Consider the following 27,544-nt stretch of genomic DNA (forward strand, 5'->3'; position numbering starts at 1 on the left):
TGCGTGCAAGTAAAACGTTGTCTTAACGGGTTTATTGCGTTAGACGATAACTGAGATAGAAGAATACCATGGGTAGAGAACAAGAAAAACAATTTGGACAATAGAAGATAAATTATCAATAAAATGAAGCCTTGTTATTGTTACTTAAAGTTTAAAAAAATACTTTTCACTAGTCGGTTAGAAATTATAATTATATGTGTATATACACGTAAATGTGTATATATATGCATTATTATTTTTCAGTGATAAACAGTGTATTAATACAAGGAATAAAAATAAGATTTTTAATGGTTTAAATTTTTCGTCTTCAAAATTTATATAAATAATTAATGTCACTTAAATACAGTTTATAATAAAATTCCACAAAACATTGCAGATCTGCCACAGGAGAGATTTAAAATCAATTTAAAAATTTATCGATAAAATTATATTATTCTATCCAAGAATACTATGTTGATGTTAATGCGAGGAGTTAAGTGTTGGTGCTGTGGTTAAAAGTTGTTGCTGTTGGTGGAAGCTAATTATTGTGACGCGCTATTTATGACGCTACACTGCAGTTGTAAATAGCAATCGTTGCGTTTCTCGCCGGCTCCTAGAAGAACTGTCTTCCGAGCTAGCTAACCTTCCGTAGGGACAACAGTGCCGACATTTCATCTTGATTAACGATACAAAAGTGTTTGTAACAGCCTATTTGAAAAAGATAAATTTTGATATTGTAAAGAAATTCTAGAATTATTTAATATTAGTTTTTACAGAGAAATCTTATTTTATTTTCAGAATTCAAAAGAAATCTGTCATTACGTCCGTTATTTTTGGAGCATTTCAGATATAACATTTTTTATATATTTATATCTATGTATTTTATTTATGGTGTAGATAATTTTCGATCTAATAAAAACTAGTAAAAAAGTCTACCACAATGTAAAGGATTTTTAAGTGGAAATAAACGTTGGGAAAGAGATCTTTACTGTACTAAACCTCAATACACTATATTGAGGATATTTGCAAAAGTTATCACAAAAAGAAACTGGACTGAGTTTGTATTGAACATGACCAGAACCCGCGGAGCCTTATTTTAAGTTGAATAACAGAGTGCCACCCGGTAGTCACTGCGGGGCAGTACAATTGGAGTCTTTTCATTTTTAAATCTTGATGTACACAAGAATTCAATAAATAGATATTGAAAACGTAAAAGTGTTACACAGTTTAGATATATTTATAACTCCGCAATATGTCTGTGTTCACTGCGTCAAGATATTGTAACGTTTCAACTATGAACCAAGTTTGCCCTCAACCGCAACAGTAGGCACGCTGTTTGGAGGCAGACATGGACGCCGCGGACTGACCTGAACAACTTCTATCAAGAGAGGCTTCTGAGACAAATTTCCGCCAATTAGCGTCATCTCGCCGCACTCGGGCTAAAACAGTATAATTGCAGCGCGCATTAACTTTAATCGGACCTTTTAAACAACACAAAATGAATTGCCAGTTAATTGCGTCAGCTCGTTATGCCCCGCCTGTCACCTGCTGCGCGACTTCTCTGTATATTTAATCTGTGTTTAATTTATCTATGCATAAGGATGATATACGAGCGTCTTAAAATGCAGTTAACATTTATTAAATTTAATAGAGATATATAAAAAAGAGGGTTGTGCTCGGGATTTCAATACGACAATGAATCAGAAATGGAATGAGTCTAAGGTCCTGCAGCGGTAACCACGTACCAGCAGGCGCGTCATAGGCGATCATAGGTGACCTGACAGTTGATCGCATTAATGTCGTCAGAATTCGTTGGATGCTGGGCCGCCTCCAACCTAACCTCATTGGAAATCTACGAGGAATTTGGTTGGGGGTGAGAGAGAATAAATTTATCGGAACATATTTGTATCCAAATTTAAATGCCTCTCCACCCAGAGACCGACATATGCCGTGAGTATTTTTTTAACTTTAATTTTGTTAATTTTTTTTAGTTTCAATTTTGTTCCGGTTTATGGACAAGCTGTACATATAAAAATGACAAAAGTCACGAACGCTTGTTGAAACAATTTCAAATAGGTTAATCCCCTGTTTAGATAATCCCAGATGAACTGCACCCGCGCGCATACGGCATATTCATGCGTAGGTTTATTCTGATATCACTAAACTTATGAGTCGACATTTTGACAGGCGTACCTCGAGTACAGAATTTGGTTCGAGGGCTTCCTCGGGAACAGCGGCACAGTAATATCCCGTGCGTGTTATCTCATTGGTAGACCAGCAAGCTTGCAAAACGCGTAGGCGAGCGCTTCGCAGTGATCTGGCGCTATGCCCCCGAGACTACCTGAACTAGGGCTGTCACTCAGTATGAGTTTAGAATTCTGACTCAAGGGCATCTGATGGGAATGAACCTCGACTTCTCCAGTTACTATTGTCTGATAAGCATAACTTTCACTTCTAAAGAAAAAAACTTAACACCGCTCCAGTCTAGGACAGTAGTTAGAGCTCGCATTTGAACGCGGACAACATCTCTTCTTGCGCATTGCGGGAATAGGCGACGTATAATTCGTGAAATGAAAAACATAGATTTTATTGATGCCACACGTGTTCAACGCCTTTGAGATTAACTTGTTAACAATACAAGTCGCATTGGTAACCGTATTTTGTTCTTAAAAACGTAGGAAAGTTTTATTAAGTTTAGGATACTTTAAAAAGGAAGGGAATAAAGACGTTCCTAAGGAAATATGGACTCATTTTAATGTGTATTGATGGTGTTCCTAATATTTCATTGTATCTTAATAAAGGTACAAAAATTATCGTTCCTCGCTTGATTTTGTGGTGATATAAATATTTATATAAAACTTCAATAAATGAAAGAAAAACAATGAAAATAATAAAAAGAGTAATAAAACTGCGCCGTTATTAGAAATGTTAATAAAATACGATATAAGTAGTAAGAAAATAGATAAGAAGTAAGAGTAGAAATCTAGAGAGAAAACGAAACAAGTGAGACGATATACGAAAGGAAAAAGTTTGTGAAAGAAATTAGTGGAAAAAATGCAAGTAATTGAGGACGACAAACGAGTTTGGAATTTATTTAAATTGTTTGAAAAATGTGAACAAAGTTCCTGTACTCCCATGACAGGGGTTGAACTAGAGACCCCAAACAGGAAGACATATAAAATAATTGATTTAACAACGGGCCGTATTGCTGTTTTAGTGAACAATAAAAATGATTTTAAAGAGTTCGGTCAGAACATGAGTGCACTAAGAAAACACGAAGGCGATGTAAACATTTGACAATAATCTAAAAGTAATCAACTTATTAGGCCACAACTGATGTATTTCCTCGTGTAACATAAATAATATCGAAGATAACTTTACAAAGCCCAGCAGATCTGCTAGTTAAAGTAGCAGCGGGAGGTCCACACAGCGCGCACAACGAACGACCGCTGACGTCTTAGGCTTCAGGAGTAGAGACCTCGGACCTGCAAGCTCAGCGGAACAAGGTAGACAGATGACCTGGTTGAGGTAATACGCGGCCATAAGCTCAGGTCGCTTAAGCAGATGCTTGACAGAAAGATGCAGGTTATTTTAGCAAAACACAAATTATTATAAAACATAAATTTGCTTTGACAATTAAAACCGACAGATTTAACAACCGTCATGTCAAAAAACCAAAGAGGCCAGGCGCCCACACAGGGACTCCAATAGTGGAAATCATTTTTAACTATCACGTGACATGAAAGCGGGTCCAAAAGAGATACTCTGTGATTAAAAAGTAAGGTGAAATTTTCTTTTAAAGGAAGTCATGTATTTTTTTCCTAGGTCGATAGTCTAAAACATTTGCCAAGCGTCTATTTTTTTTAAAGTTTGAATATCATATGGCTCAGACCAAACCATTTTAAAAGATATTTTGTGTCTAAAAAGCGTCAATTTTCGATTTGTCGATGTAATATTGCAATGTTTTTCTCGATTTTTTTGCAAAAAACTCAAGTGATATTATTGCGCAAATACTTTATTCACCCGATTTGTCTTTGTACGACTTCTGGCTGTACAAAAATCACAAAAGACCAATGCGGTTACGCCGCTTTAAAACAATTGAGGAGATAATCGAGGAAGGTGTTAAAGGATATACCAGAAAACAAAACTATTGCAACTATTTCGTGGACTGGAAAAAGCTTCAAAAATGCGTTCCATTGCACGTGAATTACGCTGCAGGGTATGAAATTAATTTGGAAGAATAAATAAAGAAGTTACATTTAAATAAAAAATGCACATTACTTATTGTTCACAGTTATATATAAACGAAGTTGCAGAAGTCCTCTCACTCTTATCAGTCTAAGAGTGTAAATAGTTTTATAAAATAAACACTTGAAGAATAAATAACCACCCCTATAATTACACGAAAACTGAAATCTATTATGTCTCCCTCATACGAGGGGTGACTTGAACAGATAAGAAGCCTCGGGACGGTTCTATAAATAAGCTCGCTAACAAGATCTGACTCCGCGTTTAACTGCACTTCTGTTGAACATATAGCGCAGTTAAAAGTTTGTGATCTAAACTACAGTTAAGAAAACACGTCCAATAGAGACGCTGCACAGTGTATGTATACACTTAGACAATGCAAATTGCTTTCCCTCAACACGTTGTCTCTTTACCGCTCGACAAGGGCTTTACGAATCTTGCACTGCCCGCATCCGGCGGCTTCTGAAGGCATCAACCACGTCGTCGGTGCCTCCAGTGGGAGGCCTAACCGCGCCGCTTCTACCGCCTCATGGTTTTTTTTGACCCTCGTTTTTGGGATCATGGTTCCAACAGCCTTCAGTCGCACAAGCGATGTACCTCGCCCACTGATATTTCAGAGGAGCAATTCTTTGAATAGCGTTGGTAATCTTTGTTCTTCTGCATATCACTCATTGCTATAGCTTAACTTACTTATTATCAAATAAGTTATCTATTCTAATAAATAAAATTGTAATAGCTGTTTGTAATATTAATATAATCGTTTTTACTACATGCATTTAAAAATACGGTACACATACCAAAATTATATATTTTAAAATTTTTTGCTCTCTTTTTGTCTGTTTGTTCCGGCTAATCTCTGAAATGGCTGGACCGATTTTGACGGAACAGGAAGGTAGCTGATATATTAAAAAGTAACGTAGGTAACTTTTATTTTATAAAAAGTCCTAAACGGAAAAAGAAAACTACATGTACGAATTTTTCTATTGTTTTTCCTCGTGGACGAATTTGCACAGCACACACACAGCTTGTTACAAATATAAACACGCGAACCAAATCATTTATATGAAAATAAAACTTATTAGTTTCCGTCGAAAAGGTAATTAGCTGATGGTAATAGTTTAATATAAAAATGTGGTATGCTGGCGATGAACGCCGGTAAGATGCCAAATGCTCGCACCGTCAGTTCTGTGCATTCAATTTTTGTTGTTGGCTGTAGAACAAGCATTTAGCCTCTATCCTTATGTTAAGGGATCACCAGGTCAACGATGCTGCATGGTTGTTGTCACTGTTGACTCAAAGACTTTTGAGTTATAATTGACTGGAAACGATGGCTCCAGTCCGTTGTTCCACTTCTAGACTGTTCACACCATAAAAGTATTTGAAAAACGCGTAGTGCGGGTTGAAGGAGTCAGTATCTCGAAGTTTTGAAGTCCAAAGCTACAATATCGCTCGGTTTGGCTTCAATTAAGTAAGTCCTCAAGTCTCTTAAAATTCTAACAAAATGAACTGAACTATATGAGAATAGAGAATCGCTACACCGCCCGCGTCGCGCCGGGCGGACCGGGTCTGCAATAGACTTCAACGACCTGAAGTGATTCTTACAATGCATAAAGCGTTTTGGTCAAAACTCATTTTTTTTAAAAAACTCCTAATATTTTGGTACAGCGATCCTTCTGAGTAAGCCAAGAAACCATACCGCGATACACTCTTATTCATTCTCAAAAACCTTTCGTATTTCGGCATATAGTTTCCATGGGCAATTACAAATGTTCTATCAATTTAATTATCCAATAAAATATTTAAAAAAAATGTTTAACTTTTCTTGCGTATTTTGAGGTGTTCTAATTTTATTTATTATCAATTTTTATTAAACTTTTTAATAATTGCGGTAGATTCCAGTATCTATTATACATCGGTTTCCTTGATGAAATAAAATATATTAACTGTCGTTTAATAGTATGTAAATAGATATTAAATATATTAAAATTAATTATATATAAAATAGTAAACCTAAAGAACTATTAAATTTACTTTAAATTTTAAATGCTCTATAAGATTATCTTCGTAGTTTTACCGGCTAAAACATGTAAATGATAAACAAATAGTTAATGAGCATATTAACGAATTAATTTGATAATATAGGTTATCTAAACGATTGACCTTTTCCCGTGAAATGACAATTAGGTGCGCTCGGCACTATCGCGGTGATAAGGCGTACCTGGGCCGGTGAGGAGTGTCGGTGCGTGGGCAGCTCGCGGTGGTCACGGCAGCTCGTCACGGCAGCTCGCGGTGGGCACGGCAGCTCGTCACGGCAGAGAGTGAGCCGGCAGCCCGCCCGCGCGCCTTTTTATTGCCTGCATGGGCTTAGATTTGAGAACTGCGGCCCGTAACAGGTGGGCGGAGCGGCGCAAACTCGCCGTGGAGTCGCTTCTTACTAATTTTTTTTAAATTGAAAAGCATCAACTCTATTTTTTGGTGATTTTTATGAAATTACAATACAGTAGATAAAAGCACCTATGTTACAATAACTAATATAATATCAAAACTAAACTAATTTTCTTGAAATTATAATGAAGCGTGTTTTGTTTTTATTCATAAATCAAATTTTATAAAATACCATGATTTGGTATGATATTCCCTAAGAAGATAACGTATCATTTTCTTTCTCTTCTTTTCAGACAGTGGACACACACTGAAAGGCACAGATCTCCCTCAAAGATCGTCACGACGGTCCCGCGCTGCTCGCTGCCTGTCCACCTGGTGGTGGGGGTGTTTACTGCCTCAATGTCGCCAATCGAGAACGTTTAGGCCTTTACTTCTTCTTCGGACAAGCAATTCTTCGAGCTACGTCGGTGATGTTGGTTCTTCCGCAGATCTCCTCATTTCTATCGACGTATCATATCTACTGTTAATCATCTTTCATGTCACAAAAATTGCGTGAAACACACTTTGATGACACTTTGATATTGGATACCCCTATTTTATTGTCACCTTTGTACTAAAGTTTTAACGTTGATATTAATGCGAGCCTTGCTTTGAGATTCCCTGATAATTTAACATGGATCTCGGGTCAGGCGCGTGCTCCCTTATACATCGACAGCTGCACGGGCAGTGACGCGCCCTCCTACTCCATTTGCGTGCGGAAATGTATACTGTACGGAGCCAAGTTGAACGGTAAGCACCAACAAGTGCAATGCGACCAGCTATCTGTGTCGCTTCGAGGTATTATTAAACACACAACATTGTTGTGCTTGGCTGTGTAATATATATTTGGCTATGAGCCTTATATATGTAAAATGTTAACCTGTCTTATTTAAATAAAATAATTATTAGTGATTTTAAAAACAAAAACACACAAAACAAAGTTGCTAGAAAAATTGCACGTCCGAAATGTCAGTGGGCGGAGACGTCTCGTGAAACTGATGGTTGTCGAGGCTAAAAGGCTCTGGAGCGGCGACCACGACCCGGTAGACGCCAAGTGGGCTGATCCCACACTAGTTGGACCCACAACACAGTCAAGGTCGCGGTAAGTAGCTGTATGCGGGCAGCGCAAGAACGAGCATCGTGACGATCTCTGTGAGAAGCTTGCACATTGCAGCGGGCGCCCAGCGGAACGAAGACATGAAGATATTTACCATATGTTAAGATAACTATCTGCTAAATATCTCTGCGTCACCTTGGGTTGTTTGGTCCACCATTACACAAATTGTATAAAGGATTAATAAAAAATAAATAGACTAGGAACAATTTGAATATATTTTACTTGTAATGCGTTATGGTACACACTATGTTTCAATCACCGTCGAATGATTAATACCTACGGTGTTTTACTCATTATGTGTCTTGTATGAAAAAATGACTTAATTTACTAGTTTCGTCTTAATATTTTTTATTTTCTCTTCACGTTCCTCGCACTAATTGTATTTTATCGCATTGTCCGTTAAGACGATATCTCTTCAAATCTGATTCAGAAATATTTAAGACCTCACCGATCTTACTTTCTAATAAAGTGACTTCAGAAATGAACAAAACGACACTCAACGTGTCGTTGTTGCTTTACTCTACTTCCTAATATTATGAATTAATTAATTATTTTTGCTGTTTAGTTTGGTTTATATTGTAATGGCGGACCGAAGATTTTCTGAACTTTGTTGTTAGAAAAGTATAAATGATATTCCAATTTTGACAAACAGACGCTTGGCAAATGCTATAGACAGTCCTACCAGCCCAGGAATATAATCACCTGTCGTCCAAATGCCCAGGAGTTTTAAATGACAAATTAGTATGCAATAATCTCCAAAATAGTATAAGTAGTTCGGTGCGGAGATAACGAATAGGCGCGTATGTAAATTTTACAGAGCTAAAGCCAGAACAGAACGCCAGAGGAGTGCAGTTTAATAGAAACCAGAATCAAATTGAGACTCCACATCAACATCAACATCAGCCCAGCCGTAGAACATCATCTGCGGGATGATGACGACGTTAGTAAGAAATGAGAAAATGTTTAGAGTGGCGCAACTCCACGGAGCGCTTGTGCGGTGTGGCGGGCCACGCACGCACGGCGGCGCGCGGTGCTTTCGGCTCGTAATTAAGCGGCGCGGAGATCGCCGGGGACTTAGGCGGGCGCTTTAAACTTTAATAAGCTCGCGAGTGAGCTTCGCCCTCCGCCGCCCCGCGACCCGCGCCCCGCGCCCCACGACGCCGATACCGCGCGCGATAGCCTTTTGTTGCTTAATTACGTCACACACACGCACGCAACGTACGCTTTCATTGTTTTTGTTAATTAAAGGCGCCCAACAATTACAGTTGACGCCTCGCGGCGGCGGCGTTGCCGGCGCTCTGGTTAGTATCGGTAACTTTTCGTCTCGGCACTCACGAATAATCTAACGACGAAACTTCGCCTAAACCTGTTGCGGCAAACACACACAATTGTTACGCCGATGAGATAATCTTATTCACCTACACTAATAAACGGTTAGGTTTGGGGTCACGGGTGCGTGGTGAGTGGTGCGGGTGGTGAGTGGTGAGTGGTGGGCAATACATGACTTCCTGTCAGTAAGCCACTCAGCCCCTCTCCACTAACTCCACTTTCAGCGCACGAGTGTCATTCGTCATGATGTAATCTGAAACTCTGATTGGCGCAACCCAGACCCTTTACAGGTATAGATCAACAATAGAAGTTGGATCATGAAGTCGCTCAGTCCGGATGTCTGATGAAGCAGGAAGTTCTAATCACTGTTACATGATTACAGTGCAGAGATCAACGGGAAACCGCTACACTAACTTTTCCAAGAAAAAAGTTCTGAATACGGAAGGAAATACGCGTACGTTGCAGCCAGATTAAAATGAAAAATAAACATTAATTGATTTAAAATTGATCACAAGAAATACCCTGTGGACTTTTCATAGATACGGGCGCGTTTGAAATAAGCGAAAGGGGTAATTTTTAATTGAATAATATATTTTTAGTTATTATTTATATATTATGTTGTTCAATTCGATTGCTTGAATCTTCTCATGTCGTAAACAAGTGTTCGCGGCAGATGATCTTAAATGAATATTAAGAGATGTTCGGGGGAACTTCACAAATAATAAATAGTGTAATGATATAGCGAGAAAAACTGTTTTCAACTACAGATTCCTACATATTCAAATTAAACATTGTTCACCGTGTCTCTGCAGATGTTATTGGTGTGTCGCATTCGCGCAACGTTGTATAGATTGATAGATGATTGGATATACGTATAGAAGCTCAAACGCGTTTTGTTGACAAGTGAGCTATTGATTCGGCTCGTTAAAGGTCGTTCGTGCACTGCCGTTCACTGTGCGTATAAAACATTTAATTTTTTAATAAATAATAATCTTTATTGAGTAAAACTCATTAGAGAAACATTCACAATTGTTAGGTATAATAAAAAATAAGTAAGAGAAGGACCAATATTTAGCCACTTCCGCACATGCAGTGGTAGTCGTGCAACAAAGTGCACCGCCCGCCAGTCCGCCGATAAATTCGTATGCGTCAAACAATGCGAATTAAACAACTGCCACCGTTAAATTACTCAACACGTGTTTCACCCCTCCACGAGGTATCTTCAGGAGTTATGTTACACCGAGTGCGAAACAGAGTGAGAGAGTGAGTGAGTTTATCAGCGGGCTGGCGGGCGGTGCACTTTGTTGCACGACTACCACTGCATGTGCGGAAGTGGCTAAATATTGGTCCTTTTCTTACTTAAGATGGACTTCCGTAAGGTAACGCCTGATCCCATTAAATAATAAAATGTATTTATATCAAAAACAATGACAATGTGGCAGCATACGTATCAAGGTTTAGATTTAAATTAAATAAATTGACATTTAACAGCAAACACAAACAGATTAAACTAATAATCCATTAAGGCGGCGCAAAGGAGCGACTAAAGTGCGGCGGCGCCGCCTCGCCGCGCCGCTGCACCACCTCTCTGTGCACTCACTCTCGACAGCCCGTGAATAACAGTTTTTTTTTTAAATCCAATCTTACACATTTATCTTGAAAATTTCATTTGAAATACCGTATCGTGACGAATATTACGCGCCAAATATAGATTCTCCTGTGAACTGTGTTAGCTACTGCCGCGGCAGGATGCACTTTTTGTACGTTATATTCCTTCACGTACGTAACGGTGTGTTCCCTTAGCTCAGTATTGTGACGTCAATGATCGAAACACAGTGCAGTCTCCCGGTGGCGGAGGATTCCAATTCGCTTGAATTCCTCTCACAGGCGGACGCATAGCCGCACCTAAATTAACAATTGAATAATTCACACAATTATACAGAGGTCGTAACATTCAATTCAAATTCAAAATATCATTTTCCAATAAACATTATATAAATAGCATTCATTATTTTTAACATTATAAGATTGTCAGTGTAGTCGTCTGTAGTATGAGAGGAGTTGTGAACAAACTCAACAGTTGCTCTTTTTAACTGAAATTTAACAATTTTTCATAAGCACATATGAAAACTAAACAAGGTAACTAAATATAAGAACTCAGTAAATGATTACTCTCAATCCGCCAAACACAGAGCTACATGACCACGCTCAGCGAGTGCCGCGGTGCACCATCGCCGACCGGAGCCTGACCACGACCACTCAGACAAGGGTGCATGACTGAGCAGAAGATGATTATCATTATCAATCAAGTAACTGAGCAAGTTCCGCACATTTCGATCATACGCACAGGCACAAGCATACATAATAAAATTAATGTAATAACAGCTCTATGTATGTTTGTAGAGGTTTATGGTTGATTTTATTTTGGTTTTCAAATACTCTTCTATTTTTATACCGGCGCATATTATGGTTGCCTGTCATTCAAATTAGTCCTATAATTTTTAACTGTATAGTCAATCTTTAATTTTAATAATATGTTATAAAAGGAAAATCGATATCTCCAGGAAATGTAATAAATATATGAAATTCTTCAATGAACTGCGTACATATGTATATATATATATATATATACATATTTATATATATATATAGATATATATATATATGTGTGTGTGTGTATACATATATATATACACGCAGTTCTTTGAACAATTTGTTAAATTTTTGAAGGCCACCCGTTACGGGTTTATTAAACTTATGAAATCACCAAAGAGTCGCCGCGTAAGACCCCCTGAGATTCCGCCGATGTTGCTTTGTTGAGACCGCGAGAGAGTTTGAAAAATGCCGAGTGTCGACCCCAAAAATTACTGATATACCGACAACACATGACGCAGAAGTAGTCCGGGTGTCCATCCTCCGAGGCCTGCACGCGACCTGTATTGAACATTTGAAGAGTTTATACAATCTGTGCCCAGTCTCAACCAACTATGTATTTTAATAAAATATATTAAATAATTAAAAGGTGGTATTTGTTCCAGCGTCGAGTATCGCACGCGGGAGCCTCGTGTCGCCGCCTGGGAGCCGCGCGCGAGCATTAACATCTTTTCTAATAAAAACTTACTTCTGACTCATTGCCTTATCAAGGCGCTACACAGGGTGTTCTCGCGAGGTCGTCATTTTGCATAAGTTTATTCCACAATTCAAGAACTTTATTTTTAATTTGCCACAACCTTTAGAGAACTAATTAAATTGTATTAAAAAAAACACCTCTGATGACGTAACACAAATCACAAAATGGCGGCTATTGAATGCATATCAGAAGTTAAAAACGAAAATATAATGAACTGTTCTTATAGATATGTGTATGTACTAAAATAAACTGCTTTCTCTCATATTATATATAACTTACATATAAATAATAGAAATAAGTGATTTTTAAAAAAAAAATAGATGTTGTTTTTTTCTTTGTTTTGTGTATACTCTTTGTTTCAATAAGTATATACAATTGCAGCAATTTTAAGTGGTGTTATATATATGTCGTATTTACGTATATCTTACTAGTTTATTCATTTGCTATAATATTTTGTATGTATTTGTTTACGTTATTTATATGCTTCATAAATACATTAAAAAAGGAACACTTATTTATCCTCTGCGTCATTTTCTTACTTTGTTGGCTTCTTCTTTCTTACAAACGTCTGGTGGTTCCGCTTTCCTACCTCTTTTCCTCGACTTCGCTCTTTCTTTACAAAACTCGCCCACCGCATTCCGTCTACATCGTGCAAAGTGCCATAATGTAGAGGCTGTTATTTGAAAATAAACCTTTAATTCATTACCCTGCGACTTTCGCGAGCATCCTGTGTAATAGCAAATTAAACAGCGCGCTCGTGTTATGGCAATATAGATCCTTGCATCAGCGATATCCTATTGTTCGCGGGCTTCCATAACAAGCCGCCGAGTTCCGCGAAGCCTTTATATGCGAGCCGCACCTGTCGCCGGCGCAGCCTCCGCTCGCCCTCCTCCAGCATGCGGGCACTCCTGGCGCTGTTCGCTTGCAGCTCCCTGTCGGCGCTGATCCAGGCCAGCTACAAGGAGCAGTACCGAGGTCGTATACTCTTAACCTTATTTACACTCCTAGCCTTACGAGTCAAAAGTGGATATTGTGATGGTGAACCGTAAACTTTATTACTTACTTCCAAAAGACACAATTTTTAAAAAATTCAAAATCTTCATTATAAGAAGTAAACTGCCAGCGGCTCGGAACGCTGATTTGCTGAGAAGAGCCGGCGAGAAACTCATCAGCTGCATTTTTTAAACAAAATTTAACAATTTTTTTATGTACATTATAATATCAACGCTGCAAATGTATCAACGAACCATGTTCCACACATTTCGATCAACTAAAAATTCTTAAATGCTATAATAAAATTAATTCAATAATTTACTTAATAACTTTATAATTAAAACTAAAACCAGTCTATGGCCTCTTGCTCTCGTTTGTCCCTCTTTTTCTATGATATACCAGGCTCATATTAATCGATCCAATTAAATAAAAAGCAAAGATATTATACGGTCATAGTGCAACGCACTTATATTAGTTAATCAATGAGTGCAGCAAGACGTGGACAACTGTGTTTCGGCTGCTTCATCTTTTAAGGCTGGATCACAAAGCGATGGCTAATTGCTTCCTCTATAATAACTCACCGCAAATTTTCGTAATTTATCCAGTAAAGAAAATTGTTTGGATTCATTTGTTGTCCACATAAGCAACACTGAAAGAGAAAACCAATGTGATGTTTTGTGTTCCTGCTGTTGTCGTGAATACTCGTCTTTAAGGTTTTATTGCGGAAGACTCTTTCAAACCATTCAAAATCTTTAGGAGTAAAGAGAGGTTCTCTATTCTAATTGAAAGAAAAAAAAACTGGTGCGTATAATGTAAACTGCATGAATATTCCACATGGAACGCCATTACGGAATGTTTGTATTTGACAAAGTTTTTTTTTATTTTGTTTCCAAAAGTGTATTACTTTAGTAGCTGATAAAATCTGAAGGTTCAAGAGGCAGCTGCAAGTCTGCCAACGCATTTAACGACAAAACTTGTGTTCGCAGTTCCGCGGGACTCCACGAAGAACTGGGAGACGTACGTGTTCAGCGACAAGGAGTACCTCATACAGAACCTGCCCGTCAGCTGGGAGAACGCCAGGATCCTCTGCCAGTGAGTACACCGGCGTCCTTATAGCAATCCTATGTAACTTTTGAAATAGTACAAAATAATATGAAAAAAAGTTGCCAACAAGAGTTTGATATAAAGCGGGATTGATATAAAGGGATCAAATTCATCGATATATATAATTAATAATTAAAACGTAAATATCTGCGAGATATATCGACCGCGATTCCAAAGTGAAAACTCATTCAACACATGATCATATTTCAAAAGCAATAATTCATAAATCCATAGTAGTAAAATCAATAATCAAATACATAAAATATTTAAAACCTGTACATTATAATATAATCTATGTTTGTCTTATAATATTGCAACAACATTTTATAATTTAATTCGTTCGTTTCATTTGATGTCCAATGCCCCACTGCAGCGCGCGAGCGGCTCAGCTACAAGTATATATTTGTGCACAATTGGTGCACAGAACAAACATTCGCAGAGTCGATACTGTGAGGTAAGGCAGTAAATATTTAAACGAAGTGTTTTATGTCAGGGGACATCACAACGGCCACCTGGCCGTGCTGGACACGCGGGAGAAGTCTGAGTTCTTGGCGGAGGCGCTCTCCGAGTCGCAACTGGGTAGGTACTGCTGGTAAATTAACTAATACTTTAAAATAGGTCTATCTACTGATGTTTAAAATAATAGTTATTACAAAAAATCTTTTATATCATTTAGTTTTATAATGTTTATTGTCTCCTGCTTTAATGTAATGAAGCCGGGACAATTGGTATTAAATTGTATTATGTTTATTATTACATATCATGTGCGTTTTGTTAAAAGTGTCATTCCGTCTGACCGCTGTCCTTCAAACCGTCTATTCTCATGACTTGGGTGCGTCTTGTCACTCGCCCTTCTTTTTTATGGTCGTCACTATTGGAGAGCTCGCGTTCCACCCTCTGTTATGTAGGGGCAGTAAGTTTTCAGTTCTCTTTTTATTTTACAGTTTCTTTTCTCTTCTTTCGCTCTTAAACATTTGCTCTATTACATTTTTCATTTATCTACTTGTATAATGTTTTTTTATGGCCCCCGCTATTGGAGGCCTCTCGTACCCCTAATTAGTTGGGATCAGCGTCTTTGTTTACAAATAAGTTTTTCAGATTTTTCATCTTTATTTTTCACTCACTGTCATAGATCTCAATTTCTTTTTTTCTTACCTTATTTCCATCACAATATCTTTCATTTTATTCTTTTATTTCTTCTTGCTTTCATCGCCTTCCTTCATCATCTTATTACTCTTAGGTGGCTAGGTACATTTTTTTTATTCTTTATTTTATTATTTACATATTCTCTTTTTTATCACAGTTTTCTTTAGGTTGTGCTTTATTAATACATTACTACACTTTTCTTATTCTATTTTTTCTATTAATAATTGACTAGTTATTTTATGTGCAGTTTATTAGGTACCTACTTATCTATACTGTTTTGTTTCTATTAACAGTGTCACTCACCACCCTATGAGCAAAACTTGTATAATACTAATATAATTTAAATAATATAATGTTCCACGTAGCAAGTCACATGGATCTACTACAAATTAGAACCGTTTGATATTTCAAAAGCGGGTCGTGCATCATGGGCAGTAGGCGGAAAGTGCCGTCAAGAATTGTAGGAAGTCGCGTTCAGTTTTTCGTTTGGGACTGTTCAATATAGTGGGCCAGAGAGTCGCCACATGCATCTACAAAAGTGTTTATACTTTACTGTACGGAGTCAATTACAATAAACATCTCCAATTTTAAATCCACATCCATTTCATTTATGTTTCCACCGAAAAATTACATTTGATACAAAATATTTAAGATTATTTTAATAATTCCTCGTACACGTCAAAATATAGCGGATATTTTAGTATTTATATAAATTTTAATTGGAAGGGTTGATTGCGATAATCTATACAAAATGTAATATAGTTCCAGGCCTTTTAATATAATCCACCCAATGAATACGCACGCCAGAGAACTGCAGGCAAAACAGTGTTCTTGTGCGAGCCAGCGATCACTTCAATAGGGTCTATAAGTGGAATGACCTTGATCCTATGTAAAGAATATCCATTACGTAAAAATTTATTGAGCATCCGTGAGTCTGATGGTAAAAAAGGGGTGGATGGAATTATCTGGTCCTCCGTACACGCCCCAAAAAGAATAAAATTTGCTGAACTTACGGAGTCACATGAGTCACTTGGTGTTAGTCGATTCGAAACACTCGTCGGCTTCCCGCCTGCAATTTCACAACGTATCCCAAAACAGCAATTTCGCGACACCTGCCTCCATATGTGTTTCATGTTTCGACTTATTAACATGTCGCAACCGTACGAAGTTGACATTTGACGGATAGATGGCGAGGGCAGTCTTCACGTCGCCTGTCTCCTGCTATCGTTAAGAAAGGAATACGAGCTGTAAATAAATTTAGTGAATGTTAATGTATTTAAACAGAGGTAGAGTCGGTGTGGGTGGGCGCGCGCAGGGACTCCAGCGAGGACCCCGAGGGCTACCGCTGGGGCCGCGGGGCCGAGCTGCGCCGCACCGCCGCCGACATCCTCGCCAACGAGAACGACGACAACGCGGCGCGCCACTACCCCGCGGTGAGCAACTCCACCTGACGCACAACAAATACATAATCCCCCCCCCCCCACCGACCGGATGCTAGTCTCTAACTTCGGATCCCATTTCAAATCTTTATAGAACATGCCATAATATTTAAGACTTTGGGATTCCCCGGTTAATCGTGTACTGTTGTCCTGCTTTTGTTTTTTATTTATTAAAAAAAACTTACACAACGACAATAAAATAGCATTGAGTAAAACAAAGTAATATGTTTTAATTTGATACGTCTGTTGAATAGGAAATATAAGAAAACGGGGCGGTTATTTTGGAATGAAACCAAAAACAAAAAAAAATAGTTTGACTCCTAATTAGTAATTTTAAGGATTTTTGTCTTTAGAGTCCTTTTACCGCGCCCTCTGGTGTTGAATACTTTAAGATCCAAGTGATGAGAACGTTCATTAAATGCTTTGTAGTGGAATCAAGGCTTGCAATTATCACGTGTTTATTACCTAAAAATTATAATAACATAATATGCAATCATAAAGTTATCCGTTCCAAAGATACAAAATAAAACACTGCTGTGCTACTGTATGCATTTATTACTTACTATTATGACATTAGTTAACATATCACACACACATACACACGTATACATATAAAATTGTATACATATGACAATAGTAAGAAAAGGACTAATATATAGCTACTTCCGCCATGCAGCAGTAGTATAAAATGCACCGCCCGCCAGCCCGCTGATAAATGCGTATGCGGCAAACAATGCGAATCACACAACCGCCACCGTCAAATCACTCAACACGTGTTTCACCCCTCCACGGGGCATCTTCAGGAGTAATGTTACACCGATTAGTGCCAAACACAGAGTGCGTACACAAACGTAAATACTCATGTCCTTCACAAAGTAGTAGTTCAGTTCGCATAAGAATTGACGTCGAAAGTAGTTAACACGTAGGAGCAGAAGCAGAACAGTACAGTTTAATATAGCTGACGCTCTACCGTGGCTGTACTGGAGCATGAGTCGGTTCAGCCCGGTGCCATACAGTGCAGTATAGCAATAAGTCTACCACAGTGGCTGAACCGAACGCACGTGCCGGTGCCGGATGGCGGTGCGGACTGCGTGGCGCTGGAGCGCGTGCAGCACGACAAGCCCGTCTTCTTGGACCTCTCTTGCCTGCTGGAACGGCCTTTCGTTTGCGAGCGGGGTAAGTTACTTTCAAATTTAGTCAACCGCCTAGAAATTTCCTTGCTCTTGTGTAGTTATTTAAGTTACTCGGTACTAGTAAATGTTATATTTGCATTTGTCCGCAGAGGCGCAGGTGGAGGTGGCCGTGCAGGAGCTGCGCAGCGTGCGCTGCCGCACGGGGCTGTACCGCGTGTACGACGGCCGCCTGGACTGGCACCAGGCCGCCGCGCACTGCGTGCTGCACAAGATGACGTCAGCGCTGCTCTCTCCTCACTAACTAAACACACTCACCGTGCCCGCTACATAGCACGCTAGAACCCTCCCAACATCTCAATCTTTTCGTAACTTTGATAGGTTAACACTTGGCACGTGGGTACAATCCGCTGTCTCCACGCGAGTGCCGCGGGCGCTTTTTCGTAAATCGCGCTGATGTATGATTATTCAGATAAATTTTAGAAACAAAACTTACTTTATGAAACTGAAATATATTCTGTATGATTATTAAAAAGACTGCAAAGCGCGTGAAAACACGTTGCCGCATGCCAAGTGTTAAAACCATCTTTTTTCTGAAATAGATCATGGTTTACAGGTCATTACATTAATCGTTGAGCTAATTTGTGTTCTGAAATTGTAACGAACATAGTTCTGGACTAACCCGGCCCTAATTTAATAAAAGATTATGGGGAGTTACTGAAATATGACGAGGCAAATGTAAACCTTCTTTATTTTTCTTATTATCTTTTATTTTTGTTATATTGTGAATTTAATTGACAGTCCTCAATAAATTCAATTATAATAATAACAAGGGAAAACAAAACCACAATAAAATAAATAATTTTTATCTAATTTTTTGACAGACTAAAAAGTTAAGGTTGAACTGTTTAAACATTGAGCTTATACATTAGTAATGTTAAAATTATTTAACATTAATTCTAAAAATGCTTCTTCGGATTTCGTCATTTCTAGCATAGCCTTCTCCATCCTTTGTAAGTATATCAATAGATAGAAACCGCCGAATTTCCCCACAAAATTAAAGTTACCAAGAATGAACACGTTGGGACAAAATTTTCTATATCATAATATCAATAACACGCCGAAGGTTTTAGTGTAAATTACTCTACCTAATCAATCTCCTCACTCGCGGTATCGTGCAGGCCGCGTGGACACAGCTCAATGCAAACGAAAGATAGACAACTCCATCCATCTTTTCAAGGAAATTTTTGTCCAAAAGCTGGCAATTTGGGCTGACAAATAAGACTAATGTAATTAAAGATTAAATGTGGTATTGTTACATGATATAAGTCCATGTTTATATCTTACGGAAACTTTCAGAAATTTGATAAAGATTTCAATGCAAGTAGCAATAGCTCAATGATGTTAAACGAAGGCTGTTGTCTAGATCTACTCCTTTTTATTGAGAATACATGAAAGAGAATAGTGGCTACTTGTATATTTGTATATCATAAAGTATTTTGTACGTGTTTCAGTTTAGCCAACATCGGAACTATGCGGTGCTTGAGGAAGCTGGGTCTCACCATGCTCAAGTCTCGGCCGAGTAAGTCAACGGACACCGGGGACGGCGCCTGCATTTATTTGTTTATTTTAAATAGGATCAACTTTGTGGGCCCGCCATCGCATGGCGTTTACATTCATTTCGTATCAAATTATACAAATACAAACATATTTGCCTATTGGGGGCGTTCGGTACATCTTTGATTCACAAACCGAAATGTTAAAATTCGTAAATTTTTAACGTCACTCATTTTTTTCGTGGCGGTAAATTACTGTTTACTTTAATGGCATTTACTTACCGCGCTGGGGGCGACCACTTATTTATTAATTCAGCTAAAGGACTCCCTTAAAAGCCGTGATTTGGGCCATTTCTCCGGATTAAGATTCTGCCGAGACATCGAGTCACTTGGGCGCACACTCCACATGGGCAGGATGGTTACATTTGAACTGTTTGGTTGTGATTGTTATTATATCCGCTTGTACTTGTTTCGGTACGAGGATAAGCCTTTTCACGCACCTTTATATGAACTCGACATATATTACCGTATGTTCTTCAAATTTTATGATACACAATTATTTCAAAAACAAATGAATGAAAAGAAAGTCGTCTTAATATTTTTTTACTTCCATGAGCGCCGTCTTCTCCTAAAGATCCTTATCCAAAGATATCGTGTCACCGCTGTCTCCAAAGTAACCCAGACAAGCTCTCCCCGTAGGCATCGAGAACGCGTGGGTGGGAGCGAAGGGATCCCTCGGCCACTGGACCTGGCTCGACTCCGGCTTGAGCATCTTCCAGACGACGTCGTACACGGACGTGCAGCCTAACTTGTGGCCGCCCATGAAGTACGTGCTTTGATATAGTATGATATTATGATATATCAGTTATCATTCTAATTACATGTCTACTCCTCCTCAAATTTGACCGTTAGCACTGACAGCTGAATATACGTATATAACTCAATTCAACATTTCTAAGAATAATTTTCTTAGTTTTAAATCTAAAATTAAAATTATTACAGCATTTGTTGGCCTTATTTATATAATAGTGATTATAATAATTTCAAATATTGTTCAATTTAATTTAAGAAGTTCAACTATTGAGTCTCTGGCAGGTTTTTCTCAACAGATAAGTATTCCTAGCCGGTGGTAACTTACTGCTTGTATGGCTAAAACAATTGACGATTCAAAAGCTTGTGTACACGCTTGAATAAAGATATTTTCAATTTATTTGACTATCTTGTTGCAGCTCGCCCTTAGGAGCTCAACGTGATGTTGTTGTTGTGAGGATGTGTTCTGTTCATGTCCATGTTCTGAGGATTTTCAGACATGAAGTAAATTTTCTAACCTTGGTGATTTTCGGGCTTTTTGGATTTACACTTCACTGTTAACTGTATAAGGTATTTCCTGTTTTTGATCGAATATGTTGCTTAAGTTTGTATAAAACCTGTGAACAGAGACCGGTCGACCGTGAAGCAGAGCGGCTGCTTGCAGCTGGACCGGCACACCGCCAAGGACCCCGTGTTCCTGGAGGCGCGCTGCGAGAGGCGGATGCAGTTCATCTGTTACAAAGGTACGCGGTGCCTCACACACGAGCACACACTTCACACCAAGATAAGCTTGCGACTTGTAAATATCTACGCTTAGAAATTATTAGACCGTAGTTTGAAATGAAACCAGTATCTTTAATATTGATAGACACTGATATATAAAAGCAGGGGTATTTTGCTGTAATTTTGAAGTCATGTTTGAAAAGACGAGGTTCTTCTTAGACATGAGAACATATTGATGCTACACACGATATGCTAATGGCAAGTTTCTTTTGTAAGAGGCAATAGAAGTACCAGTAATGGAGTAATACTGCCGGAAAGCTCTCAAGCAAGTTACATATATTAAAAGTATAGACGCTGGGAACAATATTCTTTCTCATTTAGTTATGTAAGTGCCTTGCAAGAAATTCATGTCATGTAAAACATGTGCATTTTTACAGGCTTTATATATCAGCGCCATCTGTTGAAAGTTTAAGTAACATAACAGCTGCACAAGCAGAACAGCGTCAGAGGACCTTTGGCCTTTGTTACTCAATTCGTGTCGTAATTGTATACTAGAAGACACTTCTGTCCGTTTTATGTTTCTAGTTATTGTAATTTTATTTCCTACAGGGTCTTTCGTGTTTTTTTTTTCGTTTACCCCTATCTTGTGAGGGACAGAATTTTTTAAAATTCAATAATTTTTTCTTCACAATATTTCAAATACCTCTGAGGGTTCCTCTCGTTGAATACTGTTCAACTATCGAGCCATCCAGGTTTATACCGCCGCCACGTCAGTGACATGTTGGAACTGAACAGGTCATTAGACTTGTGAAGATTCCAATTCAAAAGTTCTTTACTGAACGTACAATGGAAAACTTCGCTTAATGACATCTAGTTGAGTTTACCGCCTGTTGTGAACTTTAATGCATTAGATCTGAGAGCAGGAGAAAGGAACTCGGCGAAATTTTTACTTTACTAATATAAAATACTGAAATTGCCTGTAGGGGAACACAACATTGCCAAGGTGTGGTATGTTCCACGAAGTCATTTAGTCAATTTATCAGTGTTCTACAGACTAAATTTTGTAGAATGTTAGTCTGATTTATAATAGTTAGTGAGCGGTGGTGGCCCAGCGGTAGAGGACTGAGACTTGCGATCGTAGGTCGCGGGCTCGATTCACTAAATAAGACAAGTTTCCAGAGGATGAGCAGCAGCGTTCTCTGCGTACCAATAAAACCACACTTTAATCGCCAACCAACCATAGATGTTAGGCCTATGCCTTGCAGTGGGCGTCTATGGGCTGAAACGTCGTAGACGACTTATCCAAATCCTTAACAAGATCGTCAGTCTACCTTCACGTCGAAAGACGGCAGCTGCATACCGCTTCCAACCGGTTTTATTGGAAATTTAAGGGGAAGCAGAGGAAAAACAATGACGAAGACCTATATTTAGTTAATGTACTAGGTACACATATGGATGAATGATATCGGAGGACCTTGGGCCTTTTACTAAAGAGTTGTCTGTGCAGGAGTGGCGGGCATGCGGCGCGCTGCTCAGATCCCCAGCGACGACAACTTCTACTACGTGCTCGTGCGGCAGCAGTACTACTGGCAGCACGCCTTCGAGAACTGCCTGCGGATGAACGGCTCGCTCGCCGCGCCCGACGCGCCCGACGTGCTCGTGCAGCTGCTGCTGCTCATGGGCGAGAACAAAGACGAGCGTGAGTGTGCCCACACCGTCTCCCGCAGACCAACCCTGCCACCACCCACTACCTGAATATGCAAGGTCTTTGTTCATAGGTGTAGCTTTAACAGTTTCAATTTGTCTGCAAAACCTTTAAAGCTTTTGCACCGATACTCAATCACCTTGTATGTTTGTTAATTCACTGTATTAGTAGGACACATCAATTGTTTTATTTGCTGGTGATCTTTGAACTTGGCTTACGTCTCAGAGATTTATTTCTATTGATACATAAAGCTTAGTAAATATCGTCTTTAAAAAAAAATCTTGCGTAAACCCGGGTTACCGACAACAGCTTCGATAAATTTTGTCGATATTAACGTTTATGTATTAATCTACCTGTCGGCATCGGTAAACGTCTAAAATTCCTTTATTTTATAATAGATATGGATATCCTTGACATATTAACTTAATGAACTGGTTATCAAACCAATATTTTCACCACTGACTTTTGTATAGGCTATACGATACAATAATTTAGAACAAATAAGCTACACACTCGCCCTAAAACTTTTACACTTAAAACCAAGCACCCTGTATATTGATCAGAAGTACATTAATATATAGCAACAAAAATTCATACACTCCTTTACTTTTCCCACGTCTCGTCGATTCGCGTCCGACCGCTGCTCCAGGGTATTCGGGTTAACCCTACACAGCAAACCTATAAAATTTTATGACAATCTACAACAGACTTGCAATCACAAAATTACGAAATATAATGAAATTTAGCAGCCAATTATTTCCAGCGGTGGAACACATCTGGATCTCCGGTCGTCTGAATATGACGAAGGATGTAAACTCCGACCAGGTGGTATACGCCTGGCAGAATCCGATCAACGGCAAGCGAATACCGGACACTAAAAGTGACAACGAATCTCTGTACGGGACATTTGTAAGTGGTCCTGTTATAATAAAAGCTTTTTCTCACTTTTGACAATCTTGCTTTGTTTGTTTATATTACTTTCTTATAGTCATTAACTTACGCTTGCGGTAGGCCTTATAAGACGATTCAAGGTCTAGGAAGCCCAGGAGCTTTGGTGCCAAATTGAGGAGATCCGCAGAAGAGCCACGGTCACCGACAGCTCGAAGAATTGTTAGTCTGAAGCGAGTCGTATCGTTCGTGCGACCGATGGCTGTCAGGATCTGAAGGTTCTCGCTGGATGCCCGAAGTCATCGTGGCGATCTTTGAGAGAAGCCTTTGCGTTGCGGTGGGCGTCTATCAGCTGATATGATGATGATGAAATAATATTAATCATTGCTATTTCCTACTAAAATAACCAAGTGTTTTATATATAACCATTTACTAAACGACATTAACTTTCCATTCGACCTAGCCATTTTGACTACTAAATCTTTTCATCAATGGTTGCAATTCTTTACATATATTAGGATTTGTAACAAATTAATATTCCTTTTTTGGTCGGAAGAAAACATTAGAATATCCAAGATATTCTTAGGAGCTGGGTTATGTGGGATTCCTAGCCTCTGCAGACCACTCAGTGATCGTCCGCTCCGCAATGTGAACAACTCCAGTAATTGCACTGCACACTGGTCGGTGTAACATCTCCTGAGGATGCCCCGTGGAGAGGTGAAACACGTGTAGAGTAAATTTACGGTGGTAGTTGTGTTTCGCATTGTTTGCCGCACGCGCATTTATCAGCGAGCTGGCGGGCGGTGCACTTTATTGCACGACTACTGCTGCATAGCGGAAGTAGCTATATATTAATTAGGCCCTTTCTTACTTCCATTAGGAACTTTTCATAATTCCCACAATCCATGTGGTATTTTTGGTAGTTCGTCGCAGGATATGCGTTGTTAAAGGATCACGGTCACGATAGTTTGAGACCACGACGATCCGAAATGAAAAAACTAACCCATAAGACTGTCGCATCACCTCTGCACTGATGGAGCGTCATACCCGAGCTTGATGTCCTTTGTGGATCCCACTCAGCTTCCTCTATATGAAACAATCTTTTGAAATTATTTTAAATAGTGAAAAAAGAATCCCATTTTTCAATTTTTTATTTACTTAAATAAAACAACTTTATTAACAACTAAATCCTTTATTATCCTTTCAAAGTACTATATGAGTCAAATATAATCCATTCAGTTTTGGCAACTTTTACAAAAACTTAAAGATTAATTACAAATGATATATTTAACTTAAAATTTTTTTTTCGCTTATAAAGTTTCCATAAGTAACAAACAATGCCTTAATATATAAAAAGGTAAGTGATTTGCAAATACTGCAGTAAATATGTTCACATTGACATTGCTACTAATATGTAAAACTTATTTTAAACTGAAACAGAATAAATAATTTTATAGATATTTGATCAATTCCCAGTGACTAACTGCAAGACTGCCAAAAACTTGTTTAATAAACCATAATTGTATATAATCACCCAAGGTACCACCGTGGCTCGATGAGGAGTTCTCAATGGATAACCCATGCTTAAACCTGGACCGGCAGGACCACTTAAATGGGCTGGTGTATGGCATGTCCTGTGATACTCCGCAGTACTCTATATGCATGATCGGTGAGACAATATTATTTTCAATAACAAAGTTCAACATTACATTTTTAGTGCAGATATGACATATGTCTACAAGGTATTTTATGATTTAGATAAAATTAAATACTTAATACGCATCATTAAATTTTAGAATATCTTGAATGAATTGATGCTCCTTTCCAGTAATTATAATTTGTGTAATCACCCTTACACAAAAAAAAACCAAAGCAGTTCAAATGTCTTTTGAATATGTTTAAGAAATTTTAAATGTTTAAGATTGTTTTAAAATAATGCTTATTATAGAAATGGTTGATAATGATTCTAGGGAAATTTTTATTATTTGAATCGATGAGGCTTGTAAGATTTCATTTGTATCACAATGTTTCTTATGTACACAATTAACCAAATTTACATAAACTATTAGTAGTAACATCAACTACAATATCCAGTCATAAATGCAGCAGACAGCTTGTTGTAGATTAATGCACAAGCTAAGCAAGAGATAACATGTATTTCTTAGACTTCACTTTGAGGAGTAAGCTGTCTGGGAGACTGTATAAACATCCCATAGCCTTTCCAAGAAGGATGATCATTGAAACAGTTCTAACTTAGGCTCTGGAGTTATCACTGCTAATCAGAGTTCCAGCTTAGACTTAGCGTCTCAAAATTGACTCAACAATTGTTCTCCATAAGAAAAAGTTCCAAAATCAGCTCTTAATAAGCGCAACACATGTTTTTAAAAAAGAACTCTCACATTGATAAACATGACTATCTTAAAAACAAAAAAGAAAAATTTTTTTTAAAGTAATCTCAAAACTGTTGGACAATTTCATTTGTTGCAGAGAAATCCACTTCAAAGGCGGTGGTTAAGGAAGCCACTGTTGATGTGTAAATGGAATAGTAGTAAGGAGACAGTGGGCATGCTTTACCTTCAGCTAGCTTGCCAAGCATGTGTGCAGTTTTCTTACAAGGAGTACTTATGTGATGCTTTTGGATTAAGATCTTATTTAAACAATATATCTGGCAATGTTCCTAACTTATTATCTTATATTATATTTCTTGTCTTCTTACTATATTACAGAGTCATTACATTTAATAGATTCAAGCTTTTTTATTATTCTTTACATTTATTATTTAATATGTATAACTTTAATAAATCTTTAATTATTTAAAGATACCACTGGTTATTGTAAATTAATAAATTACTTTGTAAGATCTGAATAAATGATTTATACAAGCAACTCTCTTTTGATCTACAATTGTGATGTTATGAAAAATACTCTAATGAAGAAAATGAAAAGAGTAGGTATATCTTACAATTTACTGGAACTTGAAAACCCAAGAGTTCGTATTTGCACAAAACCAACATGATTAAAGTTGTTTTGCTAAAGGAAAAATTGTGTTTGAGCTGGTATACTTGCAGTTCACTGTGTAATTAAGATGAAATGTAACAGTTTGTCATAGTTGGCACAATGTTTCACTTCTGACTTGTTCTGTTTAAAAAAGTGCGGTCATTTCATTTCAGTCAATAGCTCCACCCACTGCCTGTTCACTTTGTTCATCTGCACACAATTTTCATTAACCGTCGTCAGGTTTTTACTGAACGTGCGCAGGAGTTCCAAGTACGCGCGCAGACTTTCGTTCATCGCGCGCACGGACTCCACCTCCTGCGCCAATTCCGAAGCATTCTGTATTCAACAACACAATTCTTAAAACAAATATTAAACACATATATATATATATATATCAACATCTTTGGTCGTTACGAACTGCACCTCTTGTTTGCCAGAGTTAACTGATACGCTCGACATTTTTGTATCTTCTTTATTCGTACTACAATACTCAAGTTGAATTTATTTTACTTTTTCTTCGAACTTAACTGGGGACCGAATAACGAATACAGACAGGTATTCAAATTTTGTTCTTTTTAGCTACATTTGTTGCCAAACAAAGGCATAACAGACATACGGTACATATACTCATACAGACATACATAGGCGTATTTAGCTTTTTGGTTTAGTCTGACTAAAGGCTTAAAAAATTTTTATCAGTATCATTGCAATATTATTATTTATTAATGCACAAAATCAATGGTCCATTGTTTATATTTTGTTGTATGAAAATATCGCATAAAATGTACTATTTGCTATGATAAGCAGCATACTTATTCAGAAATCT

The 27,544-nt window shown here is 38.1% G+C and overlaps 1 protein-coding gene across 1 annotated transcript in view; it reads left to right on the top strand.

Annotated features, from left to right (window-relative positions):
* The window catches only part of LOC137923058 (uncharacterized), a 38,030-nt gene extending 11,713 nt beyond the window's left edge, over nt 1-26,317 (top strand). Inside the window, exons 2-18 of the mRNA XM_068766181.1 lie at nt 6,412-6,545; nt 7,302-7,449; nt 7,561-7,753; nt 12,136-12,266; nt 12,978-13,202; nt 14,207-14,312; nt 14,818-14,903; nt 16,755-16,903; nt 17,953-18,085; nt 18,192-18,318; nt 19,554-19,621; nt 20,295-20,421; nt 21,033-21,148; nt 22,636-22,827; nt 23,597-23,742; nt 25,261-25,390; nt 26,209-26,317. Coding sequence (XP_068622282.1) covers nt 6,412-6,545; nt 7,302-7,449; nt 7,561-7,753; nt 12,136-12,266; nt 12,978-13,202; nt 14,207-14,312; nt 14,818-14,903; nt 16,755-16,903; nt 17,953-18,085; nt 18,192-18,318; nt 19,554-19,621; nt 20,295-20,421; nt 21,033-21,148; nt 22,636-22,827; nt 23,597-23,742; nt 25,261-25,390; nt 26,209-26,258 — 2,261 coding nt within the window. The 3' untranslated portion in view covers nt 26,259-26,317. The remainder of the gene's footprint in view (nt 1-6,411; nt 6,546-7,301; nt 7,450-7,560; nt 7,754-12,135; nt 12,267-12,977; nt 13,203-14,206; nt 14,313-14,817; nt 14,904-16,754; nt 16,904-17,952; nt 18,086-18,191; nt 18,319-19,553; nt 19,622-20,294; nt 20,422-21,032; nt 21,149-22,635; nt 22,828-23,596; nt 23,743-25,260; nt 25,391-26,208) is intronic.
* Nucleotides 26,318-27,544: the final 1,227 nt, after the last annotated feature.

This window comes from Battus philenor, unplaced genomic scaffold (assembly GCF_028537555.1).
Source record: "Battus philenor isolate CCGP_79_NKW_IND1 unplaced genomic scaffold, ilBatPhil1.0.hap1 SCAF_20, whole genome shotgun sequence".
NCBI classification, from domain to species: domain Eukaryota; kingdom Metazoa; phylum Arthropoda; class Insecta; order Lepidoptera; family Papilionidae; genus Battus; species Battus philenor.